We start from the raw sequence: 23,940 nt of genomic DNA, 5'->3' as shown, positions 1-23,940 counted from the left end.
TCTCTTAAAATAACCTTGTTTTGCTTGTCTTTTAAACATTAACATTATTTGTAAATGTACATATATTCACACACAGTATATGTGTAAATTTTAGATATGCACAAATACACACAGAGGTATATATATGCATGTATGTATATGTGTTCATGCATATTATATTAATTGTAAAGTTTTACATTTGCCATGGATCGTGAGAGGGAAGAATGTTTTGTCTCCCCCATGAGCTGGTAAAGTAAAACATGGAGCTGGTGAAAAGTGCTTCATAGATAGCATTGTGCATTAGTTTCCTAATTACAAAAGAAGATCCAGAGGTCTCATCACTGTTCTGGGAGGATGTCACCTAGTTTTTTTTTTTTGGTTCTGTCCTCATATGAGTAGACCATTCCGATCACTACAGAAGGAATCAGCCTTTCCTCACTTTTTTAAACATTCTTAAACATGCATCAAAAATAACTCATCAAACTGACTGTTACAAGATAATCACAGTGCAGTGCACCTTGTTACAATGCATCCTGTTAGTTCATGCCTGCCAGACTATTGTCTGAAGTAGCATTTCAGTAGCAAAATAATTAGAACTGCTTTTATAGAGACTTTCATTAGTTTTTAAAAAGTCTATTCCTAGTGAAAATCAGCTATGTCAACATTTATTATAAAATTGTTTGCAGGTCCTTGGGTATATTGATATTCTATTTCTGTTTCTATCCTATTGATATTCTGTTTCTAGAAAGCCGCAGTATAAATTAAATGTGGTGTGAAAATTGCACTTCAGAACTAAACCCTCAGGCTTATGCTAGAAGGCTTTATATACTTTACAACCATTTCCTCCTGATAGGAAGCTAGAGATATCCGTGGAGCTTTAAGAATGCCAAATGAAGTATTTTATAGCCCATTAAAACATTTAAATCTCTGGTTCCATAAATTTTAACTACAAAATAATGGCAATTACTACCTACTGCACAAAGGAGAAATTGGTAGCTGTGAGAAAAAGGCTATAATGCTTGTCTTTGATAATACACTTCTTATGCCAAAGAGTATAAAACAGGCACTCTGGAGTAACATATGAGGGAAAGCTAGAGACCACTTGATTTTAAAAGAGCTTCTTTTGCTAGTTCTCAATGAAATACTTGATTTTTGTTGTTAGACAGTCCATGACAGAAATACTGTATTTATAAATTGTAGTGAGATAACGGGTAAGAAATGGTACACAGCAGATGGAAGGAACTGTGCATTCCTCCTGTACGTAAACAGCATTTATAAGAATAGTTTAGAGGGATCTTTGTTTAAGAATGAATAATGTGAAACTTGAGATAAAATCTAAATGCAATTTTTGAATGCTTGATGAGGTCCATCTTTGAAGCTGAGGGGGTGACTTAGGGTGACTTTTAGTAATATTTATTAGAGTATTGACAAAGAGTCAACCAAAAATAGGGAAACCATTGTGCTAGACACTGTACACACAGATACAGTGGCCTGTGCCCCAAATAACTTATTTTCTAAATCAGGAGTGTCAAACACATGGCCCCCAGGCTGGATCCTATGCACTGATCCCTACCTCATACACTGCATGTGGCATGCAGACTGGACCTAGTGCTGGACTGCACAGGGTGTTGGTCTGGTCTGGTCTGGTCTGGTCTGGTCTGCAGGTTGGAGCAAGCAGCAGCTGGGCTTTAGAGCCATGAGAGTGAAAGATGCCTCTTCAGGATACTTTTGGGACTGTGTAGGGGCTGGAAGGAATGGGGTGAGGAAGGATTATTGGTTTAATCATAATGGTGGATGGGGGGGCGGGAATAGTGGAATGAATACACGCGCACACTATGCATATCTAACATATGGGAGTATTAATCTTGTGGGTATAAAATATGTACATATAATTTTGATTGCTTTTTTTTTTAATGAAACTAAGTTAACCACTACTAGATTTTAATTTGTCAAACAATGAAGGGTTGATTTTTATTTATTTATTTATTTATTTTTTCACCCTCTCCCATCTAGAAGTTTGAAGAAGGGTACTGTGTAGGCAGTGAACAAGCTGACAATTCAGAATGAGTAGTCAGGGGTTGTTTTCTACATCTTTGTCAGTTCAGTAGTCATTTACACCTGTGTGGCTGTGTTTCAGCAGTTACTTTGCTCCTGCTAGTTTTTATTCTTTTCAAGAACGATACCTGCCCTCATGTCAGCTTCCATCATTGATAAAAATCAGGTCAGAATTCTTTGCTGTTTCACATTCTAAATCATATCTGTTGATGCTGGTGTCTGTCGAACTGTTGCTACCAAGTCTCAGAAATATATTTTAAAGAGGTCTGTGTTCTTTCAGTTATTATAACCTCAACAAGGGGGCAGAAAAATCAGTCTAGATGACAAAAGTGAAGGCAATAAAATCAGGCAGAAACTGCTTTAATATTGTAACCTTTATGCAAAATATGGTCCGTACCTTAGGTGTGTTTTGTACTTATATAAACTAAATGCGAGTGTTATCTGTTGCCGGTCTGTCTGCTAAGATAATTAGTCATGTTCGTGACACTGAATGTCCAAGTAATTAAAAGATTTTGCAGATTTTATTTTCAAACCTAAACAGTTGTTTTAAAAATGAAAAATCTTGTCTTGAAACCTTAGTTGAGATGTCAAAATCAAATTAATTCCTGAGAAAATGACGGGAGTTTCAGTGTCTAAATCTACTTGGTTTTTGTTTGTGAAAAGTCTCGATTTTGTCTCTTAGCCACTGGTCTCATAAAAGGCAAGGTTAATATCCTAGGTTAACATTAGCATTATTGGAAATATTCAGCTCACATTCTTCAAATTTAGTCTAATTTCAAAGCTACCTTATAACCATTTACATACTGATATTTTTTAAGAGAGGAGTTTCAGACTGAGCGTTTGTTTTTCAGTCATTGAAATTAAAATAGAAGCAACAGCTGGGTCTGATTCTAGTTGAAATTCTGAAAGCCCATGGAGCAACAGGAGCCAGCAGCAACAACAGAAAAGTAACCCAAAACTGTCCCAGCTGTCCCAAGTCAAGCAGTGTGGACTGAAGTTTAAAAGTAACATAGGTTGATATTGTACACGGTGAACAGGAGTTTTCTTGGGACACTTGTTAATTTTGCATGTTGATTATTGTAGTTTTTGTGGTCATATGCTGTAAGATTTGATACTTTTTTTTCCTGAAGAAACTGGATAACTTTTTCAGATTTATTTCCCCTCATTTTTAGACAATGTCTTGCTGAAAGATGGGCATTCAAATAGAAAAGGCTTGTATCCAATGCAGTTGCTCTTAGAAGTATAAAATTAACTTTACAAAAAAATTAACACTTTTACAGCTAATTCGCACATTGTCAAGATTTTGTAGCTTTAAAAGGGAGCTTTTACCCATTAAGTATTTTGTAAGGTTTATTTTCTATTTTAGTGGAAGAATCTGATTGATCAAGCAAAATGATTCCTGAACATACATAATACACTGTTTTCCCCCTCCCACACCCCATTTCCCAAAACATATTTCTGATCATTACTCAGTTTGTGGTAAAATCCTTCCTTCTCTGTAAAAGTAGCTGATGCTTTAAAAAACTGTAAGATACAGAAATGGCACAGCAAACACCAGTATGTTGTGTGAGACTATGGTTAACTACTGGTTTGGGTCTAAAAATCTTTGGAGTTTCAATTGTTTTTAACCAATTATAGAACAAAATTCAGATTGTTCTAGACTCGCCGTGCAGTGGACAGTTTCTGTAAATGGCTTCCTTTAATCAAGACGTCAGCATACATATTTTTTTCAGTCTATAAGGTGCATCTCTACCCTACCTTCTTCCTTTTGCGCAGTCTCACTCCCTACTGCTAAGAAATTACTATCACTCATGGAAGGACTATCTTCAGTTCTAGGTTTGGGGTATTTTCAGGTATAAATTGTGTATTTTTTTTGTTCGCTGGTTGGTCATATCAGACCCTATTTTCCTTCCTGTCTCTGTGGTCTCATAATAGGTAGCACTGTAACACCCTAGGGTAGATTCAAGTATGAGTCACTGATCTGTGGCAAGATGGAAAGGTCGCTTGCTTAGCCTAGAAAGTTCTTTCTACCACTTTCTCCTATCTTTTGTTTTATTACTTCTGATCACCAAAGCTTGGACTGTTCACTATGGCCCATTTAATTTGGTTATTTGGCAGATTCAACAAGTTTCATAACTCTGAGAAGAGAACGAGGAAATCATTAAATCCATCTGATGTTAATTTTAGTCCTGTTTTTTCATAGATAGCCTTCTAACATTTTTCTCTAATAAGAGAAAGGAGTACCAGTGGGATTCACATAGGAGAAGACGCAACATGGCATTGATCGTGACTACACATGGTGTTTATGCTGATCTGATTGCCAAATTAGCATACTACATGCAGATTATTTAAATAGAACACATTTGATTTATATTAAATGTGCTGGTCAGCCAGTGCATCATAGCAGTAGAATATCTTGCTGAGAGAATTTACTGAAGACCTCCTCAATAGCACAGTTGTCCAGTAAGACATTTTTTGTGCGATGTCAAGCACTGAATAGTTAAGATGTAGTGGGAAGGCTACATATAGTACTTTTTTTCATTGTTGTCTTTTAGCACAGAGAATGTCACAGTTTCCCTTAAAGAGCTGGTAGCTCATCAATTACTTGTATCAGTTTTACTACATTGGCTTGTGCACTACCTTTTGGGAATCTAATCCCTTCCCCATAAAGTTTTTTGGCTTGTTAAACATAACATTTGAAATGAATGTGCAACATTGGAACTAAAGTAAGGTTCCTAGCATTTTCAAAAAATATACCCACTGAAATGGCAGGAATTCCTTGGGAGGTTCTTTATTAAACATGAGCCCTAACCCTGTGAAAGTACTTGTATTTTCCTTTAGACTCTTCTGTCTGCTAACTTAAATTTCTGAAGAAGGGTTAAAAATACCCCAAGGCATCATGACTGAGTAACTTAAATAAAGGAATCTTGTTTTACTTGAGGAGGATCTGCATTGTATTATTAGAAGTTAGAACTGAAATTCATTTGATCTTTGCAAAGGAAAATAAATGGTACAGTGAATTGGCTGTCAAGCTTTATTTAGATCATGAAAGATGTTGGCAGGCAGCAGTTCATTTGGTATAAATCATGTTTAAACTGGCAGTAGAGGAGCCTGTTCAGGTTAATTGTGGGTTCCCTTGTCTTTTTCATAATGGAAAGGCAAAAAAAATGCATGCAGGAGGAATATTCTAAAAGTTGTGTGAAAATTTTTTATTATTCCAGTCTTGTAACTTTTTCATTGTTTAAAGCACTAGAGTGAGATTTGGAGGAGGAAAAAGCTAGTTAGTGTAGTACTTAAGCAGTCTCTATTATCATAGTGCTGGAGTTCACAGCCATCTTTAATATATAAATCTTCAAGACAGGGAGGTACCACCAGGTCCTTTTTTAAAGATAGAGATTTGAGGCCTAGGCTAATACCCAGATTACCTGATGGTATACTAGGTGTCCAACTCCAGCTGAAAAATCTTTGTGGAGCTGAGTCTCCGTGACTTGCCCAAGGACATACAGGAGGCATGTGGCAGAACTTAGACTTGAACTGGATCTCCTGAGGCCAGTGCTGTAACACCAGTTTCACCATCTGTATCTTTAAAATTTGTGTGTTTCAGATTTACTACATTCATTTTCCGTATGCCTGTAAAACCTCTGAACTATTGCAGCACTCACAGTGCAGATCAGCCAAAGTCTGCACGAACACTGTGTTCCAGCGATCAGTATCTACTTTGTCTCACATTTCTTTAAAAGATTGGGAAATAAATTTGGTTTGTTGATTTTTTTTTTTTTTTTTCCCCCCACCCTTTGTAACCCAAATGCTAACACAACAACCTGTTACTTCCTTTTAACCAGACTTATGCAGTGTTCTTAATTTAGTTACATAAAACTTTCCTAACAAGTAAAGATTGTGTAAAAATTACCCAACCCAGTCATGTAATTAAGATTTATGATCTCAAAGTGACAACTGTCAAGGAAAACGTGTCAGATATTTGGTAACCAGCATCGTCTCAAAGGAAAAAAAAATTACTGTGCTTTCTCTCACATACAAATCGTACACTTTCTTATATTTTTGTATTTGCTTACTTGATTTTTTTTTTTTTTTTCAAACAGGAGAGCCTGAAAAGGAACTTAATCCCAAGAAAAAGATCTGGGAGCAGATTCAACCTGACCTTCATACTAATGACCAATACATTGCTACATACAAAGGAGTTCCATTTGAAGTGAAGGGGAAAGGGGTCTGTAGGGCTCAGACCATGGCCAACAGTGGAATCAAATAAATAAAGCCAATTGCTGAAAGCTTTTCAGTGGTTTGAAGGAAAGCTATGTGAACACAATAAAAATGTGAATATATTCCCCCTGAAGGCATGACTGGTTAATTTTTTTGTTGACCTCTTCTCAAAGATATGCAGATATGTACCTGTAGCAGTGTTAGAAGTGACCTTTTTCTGTCTCCTTGAAATTGATCGATTAGTACAGTAATGTCAGTAGTTGCAGGCAACCCCCGCTTAATGCTGTTTCATTTAGCGCTATAACACTCATTTGAAATTGATACGTAATTTCACTTAGCGCTGAATGAGTTTCATTATAACACATGCGGTCGCCATCATGGGTTATCAGATACTTTCAGTTTCACTTAACGCTCATTTTTCAGGAATCAATTAAGAATGCTAAGCGGGGGTTGCCTTTATTAGATAGGCAAATACTTGGGTCTCAATACTGAAGGCTATTCATCTGGCATAAGGGGTGCATAAGCCAGCTAACAAATTCTGAAGCTGGTTGAGCTTATTGCTGAAGTGGATGGAAAAGTGTACTATGCTCTTAGACTTACAACAACTCTGGGAGCGGGGCCCTGGAGAGAGAGATTATGCTTTGTTCTTTTTGACATCATTCTCTGTTTGCTTTGCATAGAGTTTGTGCCCCTGACAGTGGGTAAGTGAAGTACAGTTCCTTAGCATGTACCCTGATCTTCTACAGCCTGTCTGTTGGTTATATTGCCCAACTCTAGTTAATCTCTGACTGAGTGCAAAGGTTTGAACAAGACAGAAAAACTTTAAAAGCTTCCACACACAATTTCACTTTTGTAGATAAAATCAGAACCAGTGCATCTCTACCACTGTAGTTTTGATCTTTAAAGCAAAGATTCTGTGTTGCTGGAGTTTTGTTCCTTAATTATTGAATTGATGCCTGAAAACAAAAATAAGAGTGAAACCATTTTTATTTTCTAACGTCTCCATCAAATTTCTTTGGACATAGTAACATTTTATACAAAACACATACTTCACTGTAATAGGAATAGCTAATCAATTTTAATACTTTAGACTATGCTGTAATTCATCACATCATGATGTTAAAACTAGCTTCAATTAGTATGATGAACTTAAATTGATAGTTTTCATAATTCGTGTCTTTTCATGAATTGACAACGACAAAACTAAATCAGTTCACAACTAAACTTTTAAATAACCCTCACTAACTGATTAGGTACATTTCAGTATGTCTTAAAATCTAGCATTTAATTAATTTGATGTCTACTGTCTAACCACTTAAACAATAAAGTTAATTTTTCAGTCTCTCTGAATTTCCTAGGCTTTGAACTCTATCTAGTAAGCTGGAAAAACAGCAAAAGGACAAGGATATTAAATTAAAAGAAACCAATGCAAACGAGATGAACAGGTGTTTTGGGGTTTTTTTTTAATGTTTGTATATGCCTGTATACTGTAGAATAACCATGCTAATTTTGTGTACATGTGGGAACAACCAGAAATAAGTAATTCTTTTAAATGCGCTGAAAAATCTTTAGCATTTGGGAGCCAACTATCTTATCAACTATATATCTAACGAGGTCTTATTAAACAGACATTTTTGAGAAGTTCACACTATTTAATTTAATTCATTATGAAACATGTTGAGAAAAATTTACATCATGCAGCTTTCAACATTCAGGATTTGAAAACTCCACAAACCATGGGCTTCAAAGGAATTTGTCTCTGTGAAGACTGCAGAGTTAAGAGCAAAATGTAATAAACACTTCTTCCACTAGTGTGCCACAGCCACTTTGGAGGTAGAATGTGGCAGCATGCTAGTGCATAGCAGCATGACAGTAGTTAAGAGCATGCACAATCTTTATTTTTCTCAGTCTTGCACTCCTTCTGAAGTGCAAGATAAACATATTGTATAGTATATCTGTGACTAAGTACATAATAGCACAAAATTAAAAGCACTGTTTGTAACTCAACCTATTATCTGAGTGTGTCATGGCTTGTGGATACCACGCTTATAGGCATACTATAAATACTAATAATAATTACTTTTGTAGCCTAAACAGTTTATTTTATCTGTGGTAAAGAGGCATAAGCATTGGTTTGGACATGAAGACACCAGAAGTATTCATGACTAGGTTTTAAGAGTTGTCTTCCCATTGAATTCTTTTCAATGCCTGAAGTTATTTCTTTTTGTCACTGCTTATCTAAATAGAAGTTACCTGGTAACTGTTTTGTCTTATAAAATCCATGATTTTCCTTAAGATTGTTACTCTTTTCTGTTTGAGTGTGTGCGCCTTGTTTTCTACAAAAATATATTTGTGTTGTACTGAGCTCAAGAGTGTTAACAGGGTATCTGAGGCAGCATGTAAGTACTCCTCTTCACTAAATCCAGCCTCTTCTACCTTGTCTGTATGGGTAAGAAAGACTGCAGTGAAATTCTTCCATGTGGGACCCAGAAGTTCCTGTAATGAGAAACAAATTTCAGACAGTTATCTTTCCATGTTCCCTCCTCCTGTCAAAGAGAGAATAGTTATGTATTAACAGACCAATATTTGTTCCGTTTCTGGCAGAAAGCCATTCATGTAGATTGAAGCTACAGACGGAAGTTAGATTTGTCGTGTGATCAGCCCGTTGAAAGTGTTTTACAGCCGCGCCCTTACAAAAATGCACGGCTGCGGAGTTTTTTAAAAATCCATGATTACGCAGCACATTAACCCTCATTATATGAGGGTTCAGATGAAGGCACTCCAAAGCAGGGTGCCTTCATTAACTTCTGCCTGATTGGGTGGCTGGGTTGAGTCTTGTGGGGGGACAGAGGGGGACCTCTAGTCCACCCGCCCCCACTCCAGCGTAGATGTTTGTGTTGGGTCAGGAGGGTAAGGGATCAAGTTCCACTTTGATGCTTGGCCTCAGCGCAGAGCACAGTTGGGGGGTAGGGTGGGCTCTAGGGCCCTGATCCCAGTACCTGGGGTTGGGCAGGGGCAGCGTTGGGTCCCGAACACTCTAATCTTGATACATCTGGCTGGACCAGGCTGGCATGAGGTCCCAGGGCCCTAATCCTGGCATGCAGGGCAGGGAGGGGGTGGAGGAGGGGGAGGAGAGGGAGCGTGTAGTCGATCCAGGTGTGCAGACTAAATCCTGGGGCGCAGGGTCCAATCTGGCCTGTGGCCTGGCCTTGCACCACATGGCCAAAAGATTGAGCATCACTGTGTTGGAGGATACTCAGATCTGTGTTCACAAAAACTGTAAAATTAGACTGGCATAGGAAGTCCTTAATATTGCAACTCGTCTTTGGTTGGTTGGCATTTCATGGTTTATAATTAGCTACATTTTGTTTCTGCATGCATGTTGTGTTCAAAAGATGGCCAAGAATCAGGCTTCACATTTGACACCTCTGTTTTCTTATTTATTGCCCTACTTGCAAAAGAAAGCAGTAAGATGCATGCAAATCCCCTCTGTGAGGATAATGGTCCTGAGTTCGGATTGATACCTGCTTTTTTAAGAAGAGTCTAATTTGAATTCAGGTTGTTAAGAATCGGTAGTCCAAACTTTTGTTCTTTTAAAATTAAAGAATGCAAAATGCTATGTATTGTATTTACTCAAATCTGAGATGAGATCCCCCCCCATATTCAACATGGGAGGGAATACAAGTTGGGGGAGAGGGGAGAAGTGGAAGGGGAAGCAGCTATTGTGGGTTCGATTCTGGCCTCAAGCCCAGGTCAGGGCTGTAGTCAGAGGTGCAGCAGCCACCTCCCCCCACACACACATACCTGCCCCTGCAGCTCTTGCCCATCTCTGCCTGACACCTGCAGCATCTGCCCCTCATCACTTACCATCTGTTGTGGTTCCAGCTGCTGTCCCACGGTCAAGCTGCCACCTCTTCAACTACCGGTTGGAAGAGGCTGCAGGTAGGGGGGTAAAGGCTGTGGGGGGCAGGCAGGGAGACAGAGGCTGAAATCAGGGGGCAGAGACTGCAGGGGCACAAGCACTGTGAGCAGGGAAAGGCAGCAGAGGGTGTAGGTATGAGGGTGGCGGGGGGGAAGGGGGTGATGATAGGAGCAGACTGCTCCCTCTCCTGCTGCCTGCTTCCCTGTTGCTGCTTTCCTTTCTGTGGCTGGGCAACCCTCCAATAATTATATTCTGCACAGGGAAAATTATAACATTTATACATTTTCTACGTATAGAAACTGATTGTTGGGGTGTCATCTTAAATTCAAGGTTGTCTTGGATTCTAGTAAATGGTATTTTATATGAAGGCATCCCTTCACTCAGCACTGATATTCAGTCACTTCTCACCGTAATAGTTAAATTAAATACACAAGAATCTACAGCAATATCTGTCGGATCTATCTATATTTATATTTAAAGATTTAGTTAACTATTTTGGTGAGAGGAATATATTTTTTCCTATTAAGGCTTCTTAAACATGTACCCTTAACATCTTGACTACCACTGTTGAGTACCAGCTTCATTATAAGGCGTGTCCCCATTTATGAACAATTTAGTTACATTATTCCGGGATACAATGCATCAAAACCCAGGGCAAGCTACAAAAACTGGTTATTGAGCATCCTTGGTCAGAGAAGCAGATCTTGCTGCAGAATGAGCTTTCAGGAGAGATGAGATTAACTCAGAATTTGATTGCTATCTGAATTTACTGTATGCTGTATTTACCTCTGACATGAAGCTTTCCTCAGTAACCATGATGGCAATTGCTACCCTTACCCTCCAAAATAAAACGTTACATGTGAAATTTCTTAAACCCAGACAAAGAAAAAGAATCCATGATTTTACGAAGTAATCTACCAGAATCCTTGTTATTCTGATATAAATTTATGTGGCATAATATAAAAAACTGGAAAGAGAAATGCTAAATACCATATACTGAACATAAATTGATTCCACATTTTCAGATTCCATTTTAGGAAAAAACTGTTTAGGATCAATTTGAAGTTACCTATAGTTATCAGGTACCTATATTCCTTTACAAAATCCCAAAGAAGAATCAAAGGCAAGGAAAGCACCAAGGAGAAAAAAGGGATAAGTTTGTATTATTATCTGAACTAACCTTTTAAATCTCACCCTAGATTTCAGTGCTGCAAGTTAAACTGATATCTCTAATTTATTTGGCATAAGCCACTGAACATTTGCTAAATAAAAACTACTATCAACCTTGGCAGATTCATGCCAGAGCTAAATTAATAAGAGAGTAGTGATAGACCATGAATATGTATCACATTTTAACTAGGAGAACTGCCCACCTCTCAGCAGAAACTTGGGCTGTGTCCACATGAGTGTGGCCATGCAGTATGTGGCACTGCAGACATGTCTGCAGCACCACATACTGCAAGTTCAGTTATCTTCAGTTGACCAGAGGGATATCCAGGGTCAAAAAGAAACCTGCAGGAAAAAAAAGAGCAGTGCAGGCAGCAGCAGTGTGTTCCACCCAAAGCCAGAGCCACACTGATGCTGGCCAGGTTCTGCACAGCAGGATCACTGCTGCTGCTGCAGCCTCGGGAGGCCCCCAGGCAAGGCTGCTGGGGCTAGACCAGTGCTGGCCGCAGCCTCCTCTAACCCACCCAGGGTACCTTGCCACACACCAGAGCATGCATGGTACAGGAGTTTCCTGGGGACAATTAGCAGTGGCACAAGGTGCACTGCTGCTTCTTGTCCCTGGGGAACCAAACATCCGCACACATCTGGACATGGCCTACGGGTGTATAAGTATTCATTCAGCTTCTCCAAGAGGAAACATGCCCCCTCTAGGGGAAAGATATTCCAGGTTGACACCTCGAAGACATCCCCAGCAAGAGATTCTCTCACAAGAATTTATGCTTCCTTCCCAGTCTGGTCCAGGAGGGGAGTGGAGCATTCTTGCTGTTCCCCAACTCCTCCCCAGATCAGGGACTGTAAGATGGGCAGTGCAAACAGTGATTTCAAAGCTGATGGGACTGGAAACCAGGCTTGGAGTGAACATCAAACCTGGTTTCAGGTAACCCTGGCTTCTCATTACTGCCTATGTTGCCCTGCTAGGTGGTATGGGTGGCTATTCCAAAGATTACAGGGCTGGGGAAGTTTTCCCTGTCTCTCTTCCCAGTCCTGCAGGCTTTGAATGATGTGTGACACCCCCCCCGCCCCCCCCTGCAACTTGAGCCTCACATGTGATTAATTTTAAAACTAGAAATCTGAGACCCATGGTCAATGAGCCTCTGATTCCCCAAGCCTCTGGCTCTAAATCATCCCTTTAAATCACTCTTTAAATAATAATTTTTAAATCAGTGATTTAAAAGTCCAGGGGTCTACCTATCGACACCTTGCACCTTTCCAGGCAGGGGAGAGGACAAGCTGTCAGTGGGATCCCCTGAAGGTAGAGTTGGCCCAAGGAACAGCCCTTTACTGCCCCCTTCCTGAAAAGCCCCTAGAGAAATTCTCACCACTAGAAATGAATGCCCATCTGTAACTTTAAAAATACTAGAGATTTTTGGCAAATATGCATTTCTCAACTATTATGATACATAATTTATTGCTATCACAAGTTAGGAAATCTCCCAGCATTTGTGTAATTGTGTAGAATTAACATGGACAATAACACTTGTCTAATTTAGGCTGCATACACATGTTTAAATGATCTGAGATAATTGTTCTAGCTTTGTTTTTCTAGTAGAAAAACTTACCCAGAGACCCCTGAATAGTTATTTGAGTTCTGAGCCCCTGAAAAACAGACAGCTTTCAGTGCTAATGCTGTGTAGCCAGGGCCCACCCTGTAGACACGTCTCTGTGCACCTTGATGGCTTCCTCAGTCTGCCTAGAGACAGGGCTGCCCTGGATTATGACCATCTGATTGGCTGAACCAAACTGCTCAGGGTCAGCCTGCATCTCCCTACAGAATTGTGATAGAGAACAGAACATGCCCTTGAGCGTAGTCAGTGACACACTGTCTGCTGGAGGGAGGTGGGAAACCGTGCTATGGTTTCTCTTAGGAGGGAACATGTACAGGCATTCACTCTCCAAGAAGTATCTCTTTCAGGGAGCAATTTAACTCGGATTGTCCTTGGGTTATTTTTCTTCTGGAGTGGCCATTTTTGGTCTGGGAGAAAAATCCTGAACATCTGTATACTTGTGGCTTCTACTGGGAGTGAATCTCCCAGGAGAAACTAATTGTCTGTATGTGGCTAAGACATTTTTATGCTGGTCATTCAATCCCTCTTCTATATTGAAAACTTTTAATGCCGTTTGACTAAAAACTTTAAAGAATCCAATAATCTTATTGGTGTATATGATAGGGGACAATCTCTCAAGGCCCACCTACCTCTCTTTATGGGGCAACCTGCCCGATCTTTCCTGCCACGACTGTGTTGTTTGCAAAAAGTGATGGTAGAATGCGGGGGATTTCCTATTACTGCCCCAATGCCAAAGGGTGTTATCTGTGGCTCCGAACCTCCCCTACACCACAGCCCATACCTCGCAGATGGTATCCAGATTAATATTACTCTTGGTCTGTGACCAAAGCAAACTGAGTCCAAAGTTGGGTTACACACACACACATACCCCTCTCCCCGAAGGCCTCTTCCACGCGGCCCCTCCCTCTCTGGGGCCTCTGACATACTGCTCATTACTGGGCCACATTCCACTGCCCTTGCTGCTCCTTGAGCAGCCCCTCTTGGGCCATCAGGCTTCGCTACTCCCATACTGGCCTCGCCACACAGGACTGTTGGTTCCCATGAGTTCTCCCGCTCTACATGGTCCAGCCTTATGCCAAACCCTGGGCTGCTTCTGCATGTAAACATACAAATATTTTTAATCTGAATAAAGGAGTACGCTTTCATTTTTCAGTATTCCTGTAACTGTAATAATGGTGCATCCTGTGTGGGGTCATAAGTCCATTTTACTCCCCTAATAATCAATCAACCCATGCTACACTAATATGAAGTTTAACACCTAAATAAAATAAACGTGTGGGTCTAATTGCTGGAATGCAGCCTCTGTATTCCATAATGCTTAGCAAGATAGAAAACCCTAATATATATTGATATTGAAAAGTCAATATTGTAAGAAAAATTCAATATTGTAAAAAAGAAGTCAGATTGTAAGGAAAATTCCAGAAGTAGCTATTTCCAGCATGTAATGCACTTAATGTGCAGCATGCTTTGCATTCAGAGGAAGAGGAAAATATCTGTTGACAGTGCTGAGATGCATCTCAGTGTTAAAGCCTCTAGCCTTCCACTCAGTTCACTAGACCACAATGGCAAAATAAAAAATCCAAAAAGAAATGTAGGTTATATATAACGATTTAGTAATGGGCTGTCTTCATATGGTGAGGCTCTTTGCCATTTATCAAGAATAAGTCACAATTGCTGAAGGCTGTTCCTGGTTCCAGCATCAATTTGGAACAGGACATTGTAGTATAAACACAGAACACACACATTTTCCCAGGACACAACCAGCTGTCCTGCCCTATTTGTTTGTGGTTGATGAAATCATAGCATCTGGTCTCTGAGAAAAGTAAATTCCCCCCCGCCCCCAAACAACCTTTACATCAGCAGAGAGTCACAGTTATAATCCTGGACTAGAAGTGGCAGATTTGAATTCAATTAAGAATGGGCGGTTAGGTCTTTTAGTTAATGTATTTCTTAATCTGGGGATGTCCAACTTATTTGGCCCTGTGAACCAGATCTGGACCATGTGACTGGAAGACCTACCTCAAGTGGCAGGGCAGTGACTGGCAAGCAAAAGAAAGGCCTCTAGCAATGCCACCCTCCCTCCCCCCCCCCCCCCCCCCAAAAAAAAAAAAAGCAGCATTCTCCTGGTATCTGAGAAAACATATTTTAGACATCAATAGAACAAGCTAAATTCTGAGCTAGCGTTCTGTTTAAAAATGTATTTGTTAGGTCTTTCTGTGTACAGCAAGTTTCTGGTAACTGTTATAATTGTGTCCCACTATGAAACAGCCATGGTCTGATCATGAAAACACAGAATTAAAAGTCTGCTGCTCTGAATTCTTGTCTTAAGTCTGCCACAGTTGTGTGAATGTATTGCAATCACTCAGTGTCTTTTGTCTCTATTTTTAAAAAGGGGAATTGAACTATGCGAAGTCCTTCTGTGTGGTAGCCACCGCACAAATCAACAAGCAATGAAACCTGTCCTCAAATACTTATTGGTGGCAGGAGAAACTGACTAGACAGAAGGATGGCAAAAAAATCCTGCCCCAGCATACACTGATAGGCTCTGAGATGGATACAGGAAGCCTTTTGTGCCCCTTTGGGACGTTGGGTCTGGGTTGAGGGGGAACAAGCTCAAGGAGACATATGATACACCTAAGAATTAGCCAGAGCTCCAGGGGAAGGAAATGCTCCCTGTCCATGAGTAAGAGATATTGCAGCAGCTTGTCACTAATTAAGTGGCCCATTCCTGATAAAGCTATGTTATTGTTACTAAAAACGGTCATACAGTGGGTGCCTTCTTGTCTCCCTATGGTGAGGCACAGGGGTTTGAAGCTCATAACTAACACAGGTAAACCTTCAACTGAATGAGCACTATTATTATTCTAATTGGTTGGGAAGCTTCAGAAAAGTGTGTGTAAAATAACGTATTGCTTTCTGTCTGTCTTTTGTGCAATATGTATTATAATAGAGAGGTAGATGATCTGAGCTATATTCCTAGTTCTATCCAGAAAGTACCTGATGGCCATCAGGTCCTTACCGGTAATTCTTTATGCACAATTTCCTGATCTGTTAAATGGGAATAATTCCTATCTCAGAGGGAGTTCTGAGACAAATTATTTTTATGGTGATGCTTTGAGTTCATCAAATTAAAACCACTATAAAAATGTAAAGTATACATATTACATTACTATTCACAGCAGTAGCTTCAATCACAAATTAAAAATTACCTTTTAGATAGCACTTTTATAACCATTGATAATAAAATTTTTTACGCACATTTGTTAGGAAATGCATATGTGCAAGAAGGAGGAATTAAGTGGATTATTCAGAGCTTTATTAAAGAAATTCCTGCTGTTTTCTTCAATTAAAACTGTTAATTCTTTACTTGCAAATGTTTAAAGTAGCATTTTCTGTTCAACAGATCTAGATCAGTGATGATAAACATCAAAAAGTAATGAATGCAAGTCCTATTACAAAAGCAAAACTTTCTTAATGGATAAAGTGCATTCACAAGTTCATTTATGCTCAGCAGCTTGTAATTGATAACACTGTTAGATATAACATGTGAAGTGTATTAATGCCCTGAGTTTTGGAAGGAACAAGTTTGAGTTCTGAGTTGAGTGGTCCTTGTTAAATTTTCACCTACTCCTTTTTTTTCTTTTAGGTGTTCCCCATATAAAACAACTAGGTCTGAACATAAAATAGTTGCCAGTAGATACATAAATTTACCTGTAGCATCTGAATTGTGTGGTCATTCTCGTCTTTGCAAAGAGGCAAGTCAGCTCTCAAGACCAAGAGGGCTAAGTGAAGGCCCTTATCTCTGAAGTGTTGATCCAAAGCTGTTTTTACAGTTTGCACCACCTGTTCTTTGCTCAGGCTGCTATGAGAATAGCCTGGCGTGTCGAGTACATGAACCCGAAGAGAGAGTTCACAGCCATTTCGCCGTGTGATGCCTGTGATGCGACAGCTGCATCCAAAGCTGCAAGATGTAGTCACCGAGCTGGGGGACAGGTGGCTGTCAAAGTCTGAACTCCCCAGAAGACTATTCCCAAGAGCACTTTTGCCACTCTGGGTCCTTCCCAGCAAGAGCAGGTTGATGGTGATATCATTATCATCAAGCATTGTAAATGCCTTTGTCCTTAAGTGCGTGTCTGTCAATGTAGAACAAGTTCTACTATTAATATTTGTTTTCAGGTAGATATAATATTTCTGTAAGTCGGTAGTAAACTGCAAGAATTACAACCTATATCAGTAACCACACTTAGATCACAAAGAGTTTCCCCTGCCTTTGTTTGATTCCAAAGAGCATGCTTCTTTATTCTTGCTGCCATAGAAAAAGGAGACCTTGGCATGGTACTAGAGCAGACCTAGCAGGTCTCCCATATTGAAAAAGATGAACAAAACAGATGGGAATAAGGAGCTCATAAAAAGGTAAGAGCAAGTAAGGAAAGAAGGTGACCAACCAATGTTTGAGTAGGGAAAATTACAAAGGCAAGGGGGCTGGTTGCCAAGGAAGACATCAAGAAAGGCAGGAAAGATAGAATGGAGATAAATATGTTCCATAGCTTTCAAGTGCCCCTATTTTGTTAGTTAAGACTGAATTTAGCCCTAGAAACCTGATGGTGTGGGAAAAGCAGCATAAACCCCACACAAATTTTGGAAAGTGATTTAGAAAATTTCTTCCATAATCCACAAGGTGTTCTGCCAGGTCACCAAATTATATCATCAGGTGGAATGGTGCCCACTTCTGTAGGCCAAGACAAAAAACGGAAATTAACACTAGTCTGGGATTTTACATTTGACAACCTCATGCCACAGAGTTCTGTCCTAAAACTGGAAATACAGGATGACTCCAGAATACAGTTTTCTGGTCCAGATAAAACTCTACTTCTTTCTAGGGTAGTGATAACAGAACAATGTCTGTCATTGCTTGAGTTTTAGACTCTATAGGTTGGGATAGTAAGAATCAGTGTAACCTTTTAGGCTCCTGTACAGCACCCACCACTGCTAGGGAAGGGAGAAACCAGGATGGAGAGTGGAAATGGTAATATGTTCAATGCATATATACACTAAAGTAACCACCAAGAAATTGAGACTCTCTTTGTAGCGTTTGTTAATGTATGATAATGCAGTATGGTATGGTAAGGATTTTTACTACCTGGTTCTGGAGTTTTGACTATTATCTCAAAACAACTTTAGCAGATTTTTGGAATTCAAAGAGAATTATGATTCAGGGACATTTTGAAAAAGTTTAAGTCTACATTGGGGAATAAATTGTTGGCTTCATATTACAGAGACACCTGAAAACTCTGGAGGGTTGCTTAAAGTCCTTTGGTTAATATTCACTATGCACAGTTCTAGAAAGTCTGTGGCTGCTTTTGAATGTCATTTCCTATCATCATATATTTGTTTAGGCACTGTTGAGCTTGTAGTTCAATATTGTTCCATCATCATTTGAACTAGGCTCAGAGGAGCCTTCTGTGAAAACTCAAGCAAGTGAGAGGTTCTTAAGCTAATATATTTGTGTTAAAGGGGACACTATATCCTTCACGTGATGATCTTGCTTGAAGAGTTCACAATGTGTGGAAAACGGATGGTCTATCCCCTGACTATTAAAGTAGATGGATTAATTGAACTTTTTTTTTAGTAGCTGTCTAATAATCTTTATGGAAGACATCTGGGAAAACAGACATCTTTTTATTAATTGAACTATCTAGAATTTTTTTAGGTTAATTTTCTGTAACATATTAATAATCCCTCTCCCAGCTGAGATTTGTTAGACCTGTGCAGAAAAGTCTTCCTTTTTAAACCCTGTTGCCTGCTTTGTATGTATTATGCAGGCCTCTTTGCCATCATGAGTCTGATTTTTTTTTTCAGAAGTGTTGAACATCTATCTATAGTATTCATTGAAGCCAGAGGGAAAAAGGTTAATGTATTACAGTTTAGCATTAGGATTACATAGGAAAATCACAGCAGATCAGGTGCATATTCAAACTTATATATAAAATTAAGTTTGTTTTTTTTTTCATAAAGGCTGGCATTTTTTTGTTGATATTTTTCAAGTCAGGCTGGATATCCTAAATAATTAGATTGATAATGTTATGTCACTTACCTTATTCTTCTTTAAAATTCTTCCTCTACCGAGATTCATTCGTATTCCATGTGTGCTGCTTTTGAGTATGAACTTTGAAGTTGACAGTGGCAATGTACCACACTGAGACTGATATGTACTCTTTACTCTGGTTAATCTATTACAAATAGTTCTTCACTTAGGTAGGTCTACCCAATAATCAGGATTGCTTATAAACTTTCTCTTGGCCACCTGCACACTTGCAGCTTTGAATTTACTTACTCATTGAGACCATCTCAAGGCTATATTAATTCTATCAGTTCTCTGAACCAAAGCTCTTATTTTATATTGGGTTAAGGCACTTAGTGATTATTTCAACCCTACATATTTTTTAACTATGCATAATTAAATTTCCATTGGGTGGGTTGTGGAAGGGGGAGGTGTATTTACATGTGCATACATATTCTACAGTATTCTTATGATGAATTTTAATCTGTTGCCTTTTGAAGTAACTGCCAATATGTCAAAACATGACTCAAGTTTTTTTGCACTAGTCATTAGATAAAATACAGAAAAGGGGCTGGGAACAGGAATAAAACCGAATTCCCCCTGCTGTGATGTAAGTGTCCTAATGACTAGGCTACAAACATGGTTACTCTTGTCTCTCTTCTCTGGCCAAATGAATCTCAAATTCCTTGCTCTATAGTGGCAGAGCTTCAAAAAGAGGGGGATGAATAATGCTACCCTTATACTCTGGGAGGTGTGGGTCTGAATCCCCTCAAGTTGAGATAGGAAATTAACTTAGCTCTTCCACTTCCTGGCCAAGTATTCTAAACACTATGCTAGTATCTCCCATCATTCTTGTTTTTTCTTAGAGGAAAGAGTGAGCCCTGCTTGGTTCTTTGAAAAACAAGTTGTAAGCACTTTCCTTCTGGTATGGATTGCAGACTGTGGAAGGCACTGAAGACCTAAAGAGGGTGGGATTTAAGATGCCTTCCTGTCTTTGGCATTTCCTATTGTTTAAGTCTAAACAACTGCACTGTGGTCATACTGACTTTAGGCAGCTTCCTGCTCAGCATGTTGGTTGCTCTAAATCTCATTCTGACACTGACACATTCTCCTCATTCACTGTAAAGAGACCCTAGGCACTTAGATGATACTAACTGTTAGGTGCCTCAATTCCTTTACTGGGGCTATCTCCAAAATGTTGTTCATTTAGAGAGTAGTCATAGTAAGGTAGTTTTCCTAACCTGTCACTGTACTACAACCTTTCTATGGAGAGAGTATCCCTTGAAATGAAAGAGTAGTTGGGATTCACTTCACAAGATGATAGGTTTTTTCAGTCCCAGTGCCCAGTGTGGCCTGAAACCTCAGCCTTTGTTTCAATACAATAATGCAGCCCTGAGCTACCTCCATAGACCATTTCTATATTGAAACTTAGCTATGGATTTCACGCAGTATACTTTTAGCAGTGATGCCCAATCAGGCTATTATCATGAGAGCAAGTTAGGCGGATTCTTGGCTGGGATGGTTTAATCAGGATTCTGCCTTTCAGCCCTACTTTCCCATGATGATCTGATGGTATTAGGAAGACAGGACTCTTCTGTTAACCCAGACAGTTAAGTTGCCAGGACCATGCTTTAAATTAAGACCTATAGATTCACTGTGGCAAGTACCCATTGCTAGCTCCAGGATAGATATTGGGGGACATAGATGCATTCACCTAGACAGAGAGAAAGCAGATGAAGGAGCCAAGACAGGGAAACAGCCTGCTGGGATACTTGGGGAATATCCAATCTCAGGAATAAAATGTAGGCTATGATTGACATTATTGCTTTTGAGTGACGGATAACACTAAACCCCAGTTTAGTACGTGCTAACTTTGGGTCTGTGTGTGCTCCTGAGGGTAGAGTAGGGACTTGGCCCATTTGCAAGTATCCTGAACAGCAATGTCAAAGTAAAATAGGTCCTGATAAATCACAATGAAAACTTCACAGTGCTTCTCCCCCCCCCCCCCCCCAAAAAAAAGGCATGTTTTACAGGATGTATTGTAACATACCCTAAGTTGGGAAGACATCTGGAAGATCTTATGACTGCATGGGTAGAGAGATTTAAGAAGTCTTCTTCCTGTGGGAATAAGCCAGGGAAAACATGAAATTGATTTATATGACAAACATTCAAAACTCCTTGAACTACTTAGAAAGAGTCTTCCCCAAGGTGGCAGTATCAGCCTGTTTCACAGGTACTTTGAAACTAAACAGGTTCCCTTTCTCCAGAGATTTTCCACTGAAATAAAATATCTGAGATAAAATCCATTCAAATAAAGATTAATTATTACACAGATATTCCAAATAGCAGTAGAATAATTTAAAGTTGAAAATAAGTATTTCCCAGCTGTCACCTCCAAACAATATTCCTGCATATTTTTTTATGCATGTAAAGAATATATAGCATCTTACCAGATTCAAGTAGTCATGCAATTCTATTGTAAAGTTGATGGTTACCAAATGAAGAGAGTCTTAAGCCTCCATGCCATCACTACACAATATCTTCCCCTGGTAGAGAAGTCTATTTTGAGCAGGTATGCAGTTATGCTTAGTGTGGTCTTTGGTACTGACATTGCCACCAGGACTGTTATTCTCAAAATATAAGTTGGTAGAGAGCTAGCAGAAGCATTTAGCATACAATAAAGATCACTTTGATGTTTTATAAGTACAGCACTTCTGGCTGTCAGGGGGGATGAGCTATTTCTTAATTTTGTGTTTTGTCTAGCTTGTGTCAGGGATTCCTGGAGCTCTGAATGGGGGACGCCTGCTGTTGATTATTATTAGAGAAATGCAAATAAGTCTGGTTGGAATTTTCAAAAGAAGTAATTAGACCGTCAAATCCAATTGGAACTTATTACCTGACCCTAACAAGCTCCTTTTTAAATCTCATGACTAAAATAATATAATCTACAGGTACAACCTGGAATCTGTATTCCTGTTAGTTTACACTAACTTTATAGTGCACCTTCGTTATGTTATTGTATCAGCTCTTGTTCTTTTGTTATACTTGTGTTGAGATCACTGACTTGAAAGTAACTTAATAGTGTGCTGTGTTGTTGTTGGGTTTGTTAATTTGTTTTCTGTGTTTGCTAGATTTTCCATATTATCTTAACCTAGGGTCTCCCTTCATGACTGGTGTCTCCCACCAGACACTTATTTTTTAGTTCCCATGTACTCCCATCCCTTAACCTCATTCCATATACATGCTCTCATTTAGCCTAAGATAATGCTGCAGCAAATAATTTAAGATGTGCATTGGCAAACTTTTCTCACTGAGGGGAAACCAGTGGAGGCCATTTAATGGATTACCACACACAGATGCAGGCTCCCACCCTTCCTCAAAATTATGAGACATGCAAGGAACTATACAATGTCCTGCAAAAATAGAACACAGTCCAAGTACTCCAAGAATTATAGCTTCAATTTCATTACACAATAAGAAATGTGTAATCTCTGCAAAGATTCAGGCAAGCTATAGTTTACTGAGTGAGGGATAAAACAGCCTGTTGCTACTTCCATTTCTGCTAGGATTATATCCACAGCCCTAGCTCTGTCCCAATGTGAAAGGAAAAAAGTTAAATATACCAACAGTACTTTACAGCAAATTTTGCTTTATTTCTGCTAAGTCCAGTCACACCTATCAACAGTAGGAGATGATTCACAACCTCATAAACCTTTGACATGCTCCAGAGTAGTTTCCTTTTTTGCAGGAATAGAATCATGTGTTTGGAAGGAACTTCAGTGATCCCCTATTTCTCCTAACACCCTGCAGAGATGCAGGATTCTCTCCTCCTAACCCATGCAATGCTTGTGCCTCTTCTTCCACTCTCTTTTTTGAAAACTTTCACTGAAGGAGATTTCACAGCCCTGGGCAGTTGTCCATGTTATGCACCCCTAAGACTGGCACGACATATGCTACAGGACACAGGGCTGCCCAGCTTCAATGGCTAGGTGGCACAGTGCCGTGCCTGCTGAAGCAAAGGCTCTTGGGGGAGGAGGACAGAGACACTCCTGACTATCATGTGTTAATGCTGCTGTACCTACATCTGCAGGATCTGCCACCAGAGTACAGAGAGCTGAGAAAAGTAAGACTCTTTGCCCTAACTCCCCCCAGCAGTTGGCACACTGCCCAGGGCACTGCAGGAGCTTCTACTCTTACTTTGCATAAAGATGTTGCCAGCTCCTCCCGCTTCCCCATCTCAGTGAGCTGCTAATATTAAAATAGAAGATGTAACCCTGGGATGAGAAGTGGCTGGAGTTGCTAACTCTGGTGACCTGAAATCATTGTGACAGTTCTAGTCAAAGTTTGTTTGGTAATATCTATTGTTGGACCAGCCATATAGTTGGGAGAGAAATTTGACAAAGTTTTGGACATAAACTCCTTTCCCCAGGGCAAAAACAGACTACTGAATACCAGGTAAAACAATTACTTTTGTTTAATTCAATTATGTAAATGAAAATAGTCACTTATAGAAGGAGCAGAAGGCAGTAAACTGTTAAAACAAAGAGCAGTTATCAGAATGGGAAGGGAGAAGAGGTAGTGGTAGTGATGTGTGGGGGGCGGGCTTGGGATGCCACGGGGGGAGCTTGGCCACTGGTGCTGGCCTCAGCCTGCCCCTCCCTCCTTTTGTCATTTCCACCTCCAGGCCCGATGCGGCCCAAGGGGAGAAGACAGCCCGAGGGGGGGAGAAGCTGGCCTGTCACAGTGGGGGAGGGGGAGGGAGCACCGGGACCAGCCTGACCCGCTGCAGCAATGGTGGAGGGAAGGAGTGGGTCTTCTCCCTCCCTCGGGCCTGGGCCCACTCCCCCCCCACCCCCTGCTGCCACTGCCTCAGCCCCAAGCCCACTCCTCCCGTCCTCCCGCCACCACCGCAT

At 39.9% G+C, this 23,940-nt stretch overlaps 2 protein-coding genes across 3 annotated transcripts in view; one reads left to right on the top strand and one right to left on the bottom strand.

Annotated features, from left to right (window-relative positions):
• The window catches only part of AIMP1 (aminoacyl tRNA synthetase complex interacting multifunctional protein 1), an 80,923-nt gene extending 74,538 nt beyond the window's left edge, over positions 1-6,385 (top strand). For both annotated transcript variants that reach the window (XM_014599696.3, XM_014599660.3), the window contains exon 7: positions 6,135-6,385. In XM_014599696.3, the coding sequence (XP_014455182.1) occupies positions 6,135-6,301 (167 nt within the window). In that variant the 3' untranslated portion in view covers positions 6,302-6,385. The remainder of the gene's footprint in view (positions 1-6,134) is intronic.
• An 836-nt stretch (positions 6,386-7,221) lies between these two features.
• Positions 7,222-19,168, bottom strand: GIMD1 (GIMAP family P-loop NTPase domain containing 1). The gene is made up of 3 exons (XM_006269373.4): positions 19,061-19,168; positions 16,678-17,099; positions 7,222-8,748 (listed from the first exon to the last, which is right to left on the bottom strand). The coding sequence occupies exons 2-3, from the start codon at positions 17,068-17,070 to the stop codon at positions 8,491-8,493; spliced, it is 651 nt and encodes a 216-aa protein (XP_006269435.1). The 5' UTR covers positions 17,071-17,099; positions 19,061-19,168; the 3' UTR covers positions 7,222-8,490.
• Positions 19,169-23,940: the final 4,772 nt, after the last annotated feature.

The sequence above is a fragment of the Alligator mississippiensis genome, chromosome 2 (genome assembly GCF_030867095.1).
Source record: "Alligator mississippiensis isolate rAllMis1 chromosome 2, rAllMis1, whole genome shotgun sequence".
In the NCBI taxonomy this organism is placed as follows: domain Eukaryota; kingdom Metazoa; phylum Chordata; order Crocodylia; family Alligatoridae; genus Alligator; species Alligator mississippiensis.
The sequence above is the reverse complement of the archived record's forward strand: the minus strand, read 5'-3'. Positions and strand labels throughout refer to the sequence as shown.